Here is a 2,935-nt window from a genome sequence, read left to right as displayed (position 1 = left end):
TTGTTTATATTCTGCCTTTTCCCAGAGGAATCAAGGCGGATTACAACAGAAATGATAATAAAACAATTAACAGCATTACAATTGCAGTCTGACACCACTTTAACCACCATGCCTCCATCCTACACAATCTTGAGATCAGTAGTTTTGCCAGGTACCATAAGCACTCCTTGGCAGAGAAGGCGAAAGACCTTGTAAAACTACAAATCCCAGGATTCCATAGGATGGAGCTACAGCACTTAAATTGGTGTCAATCAAAGTGCCTTATTTCTACAGTTAAGACTGTATATATAGACTGTAGAAATAATGCAGTCTGACACCACTTTAATTGCCATGGTTCCCTCCTACAGGATCCTGGGATCTGCAGTTTGGGGAGGCACCACAAACACTCTTGGCGGAGAAGGATAAAGGCCTTATAAAACTACAGATTCCATGACTCCTTAAGATGGAGCTGCAACGCTTAAAGTGGTGTCATACTGCATTATTTCTACAGTGGAGAACTATGAAAGCTAATGCTGCAACTTCTTTCACTCAGTCAGCCTCAAAGGGGCTACAAGATCCCTCTGCATCAAGGAGACCAGATGTGTCCTCCTAACCGCAAAGGAGGACAAGGCACTACAAAATGGAGGACATCCAAAGGGGGAATGGAGGGCAGGACCAAATAAAAGCTAAAAACACGCAACTCATGTTTCTGAGGCTCAAAATGGAGGACATTTTGTAATTCCGGCTAGACAGAATGAAGAAATGGAGGGCATGTCCTGGAAAAGTATGGTCACCGCAAAGGAGGACAAGTCACCACAAAATGTAGGACACTCAGGGGAAAATGTGGGACAGGGCCAGACAAAGCTCGAAACACTCATAGAAATCTAAATGCATGCTTCTTATCTTAGTCCTGCTCAAAATGGAGGGCTTTTCGGAATGCCTTCTGGACAGAGGGTTGAAATGGAGGGCAGTGTCATGGATAAGGAGGACCTCTGGTCTATCACTTCAAAGGAGGACAAAGTACTGTGAAATGTGGGACATTCCAAGAAAATGGAGGACAGGGCCACATAAAAAGATCCAGACACTCCTAGAAATGTCAAGCCATGCTTCTTAAACCTTAAAATGGAGGACATTTTTGGGAATGCCTCCTGGACAGAGGAGGCAGGAAATAGAGGAGAGGTGTCCTGGAAAAAAGGAGGACGCCTGGTCAACCGTTGGGCCCTCCAGATGTTTTTGGACTTCAATTCCCAGAAGTCCCAGTCAGTATGATCAATGTTGAGGAATTCTGGGAGTTGTAGTCTCAAAGTAATAATAATAATCTGGAGGACCACTGGCACAGAGAGAGAAGATGGGGAAGGGCTTTGAAAGGGAGGATGATGGAAGGAAACAAGGGTTTTGACAGAAGGGGTCCCAGGAGTGACAGCAAAGGCGTAAGGGAAGGGGGCACCCTGAGGCCCTCCCTGGGCCAAGGCTTTGCGCGCCCCTCACTCTCACCTCCCAAACTGGAAGCCCCTTCAGACGCTTTCAGACAAGCCTCCACTCGCCACGCCCAGCCACGAAGCCACGCCCACCTGCCTCTGTCGCCTGAGCGGAAGTACATAGAAACCATAGAGACACATCCAAACTGTAGAGACTCAGAGCGGAAGTGAAGGGAGAAGGGGGAGACTTTAGAGTGTGACACCTTTAGGAACTTCCGGTGTTCCACGCATAATCTTCCCCCATTTTATGGCTCCTCCAGATATTTTTTTTTGGACTTCAACTCCCATAATTCCTGACTGTTGGCCACGTTGGCTGAGGCTTCTGGGATCTGAAGTCCAAAAAAACAAATGGAGAACAAATTGAGATAGATAGAACCATAGTCCTCTATTGGCTTGCAATTACAGTGGGGTCCTCCTTGGTATGCTCTGGGGATTGGTTCCCGACCTTTTGGTTCTCTAGATATTTTGGGACTACAATTCCCAGAATTCCTCCACAATGACTGGGGCCTCTGGGAATTGAAGTCCAAAAACACCTGGAGGCCCAATAAGGTTGAGAACCACTGCCCCGGGCATTGGTTCTTCCAGGACCTCCTCCCCTTTGGATGCCAAAATGTGTGGATGCTCAATCCCCATTAAACACAATGGCATACTAAAATGGTGCCCCTTGTATAAAATGGCAAAATCAGGGTTTGGTTTTTTGGGATATATATATATATATATATAATGAATTAATTGTTTAACTCCATGGATTAACTGTTCAATTATATTCATACTTTTATGGCTTTTGTTTTGGCCTTAACTTATATTGTTTTAAATATGTTGTTATTCGAGTCCCACTATTGGGAGAAAGGCAGATAAAAATGAATAAAATGATATGATATGATATATATGTTTGTGTGTGTGTGCATTAGTGTACATACGTACAGTACCACATTTGACTTGAATAATCTAGATGTTGCACCTGGTGGTAACGTGATGGTAACTAGTGTGGTTCAATAAAAATATGTAGAAGCCAGCCTCACATGTGGGATGTGGTTTCTGAGTGTGCATTGAAATGGTGCACTTCCTTTTCAAGATCCAGAAGAATAACCATAGCTATCTGAATAACAAACCCAGGACAGAAAACAGATCAATCCAAATGATCAACCCAAAGCTAGAGACAGGCTGCTAGGTCCAAAACACACACTGCAGAAATAATCCAGTTTGAGATTGCTTTATTGTGGCACCAGAGCTCTCTGACAGAGAAGGCTAAGTGTCTCACAAAACTACAGCTCCCAGGATTCCCTAGCATTGAGCCAGGGCAGTTAAAGCGGTCTCAAATGGGGTTATATCCGTAGTGTGTTTTGGACCCTAGTTAAGCAACATGCAGAAATGCAATTTCAACAAATACTTGTAGTTATTTGTACTTGTTGTATTTCTTGTGCCTTCAAGTCATTTCTGGGCCGCAGTCCCACTTACAAACAAATCACTTTGCGGTC

General features: G+C 44.3%; 1 protein-coding gene across 5 annotated transcripts in view; it reads right to left on the bottom strand.

The window, feature by feature from the left end:
• EXOC1 (exocyst complex component 1) overlaps positions 1-2,935 on the bottom strand; it is a 37,868-nt gene extending 34,933 nt beyond the window's left edge. For 2 of the 5 annotated variants that reach the window (XM_042468300.1, XM_042468301.1), the window contains exon 1: positions 2,916-2,935. Coding sequence is in view for 1 of the 5 variants with exons in the window: in XM_042468303.1 (XP_042324237.1) it covers positions 2,387-2,391 (5 nt within the window). In the remaining 4 variants the exon portion in view is untranslated. Of the gene's footprint in view, positions 1-1,473; positions 1,581-2,386; positions 2,518-2,915 lie in introns of those variants that run through there. The other 3 variants (XM_042468303.1, XM_042468304.1, XM_042468306.1) reach the window with 3 other exon arrangements.

This window comes from Sceloporus undulatus, chromosome 5, assembly GCF_019175285.1.
Source record: "Sceloporus undulatus isolate JIND9_A2432 ecotype Alabama chromosome 5, SceUnd_v1.1, whole genome shotgun sequence".
Taxonomy (NCBI): Eukaryota; Metazoa; Chordata; class Lepidosauria; order Squamata; family Phrynosomatidae; genus Sceloporus; species Sceloporus undulatus.
This window is presented reverse-complemented; position numbering and strand designations above follow the sequence as displayed.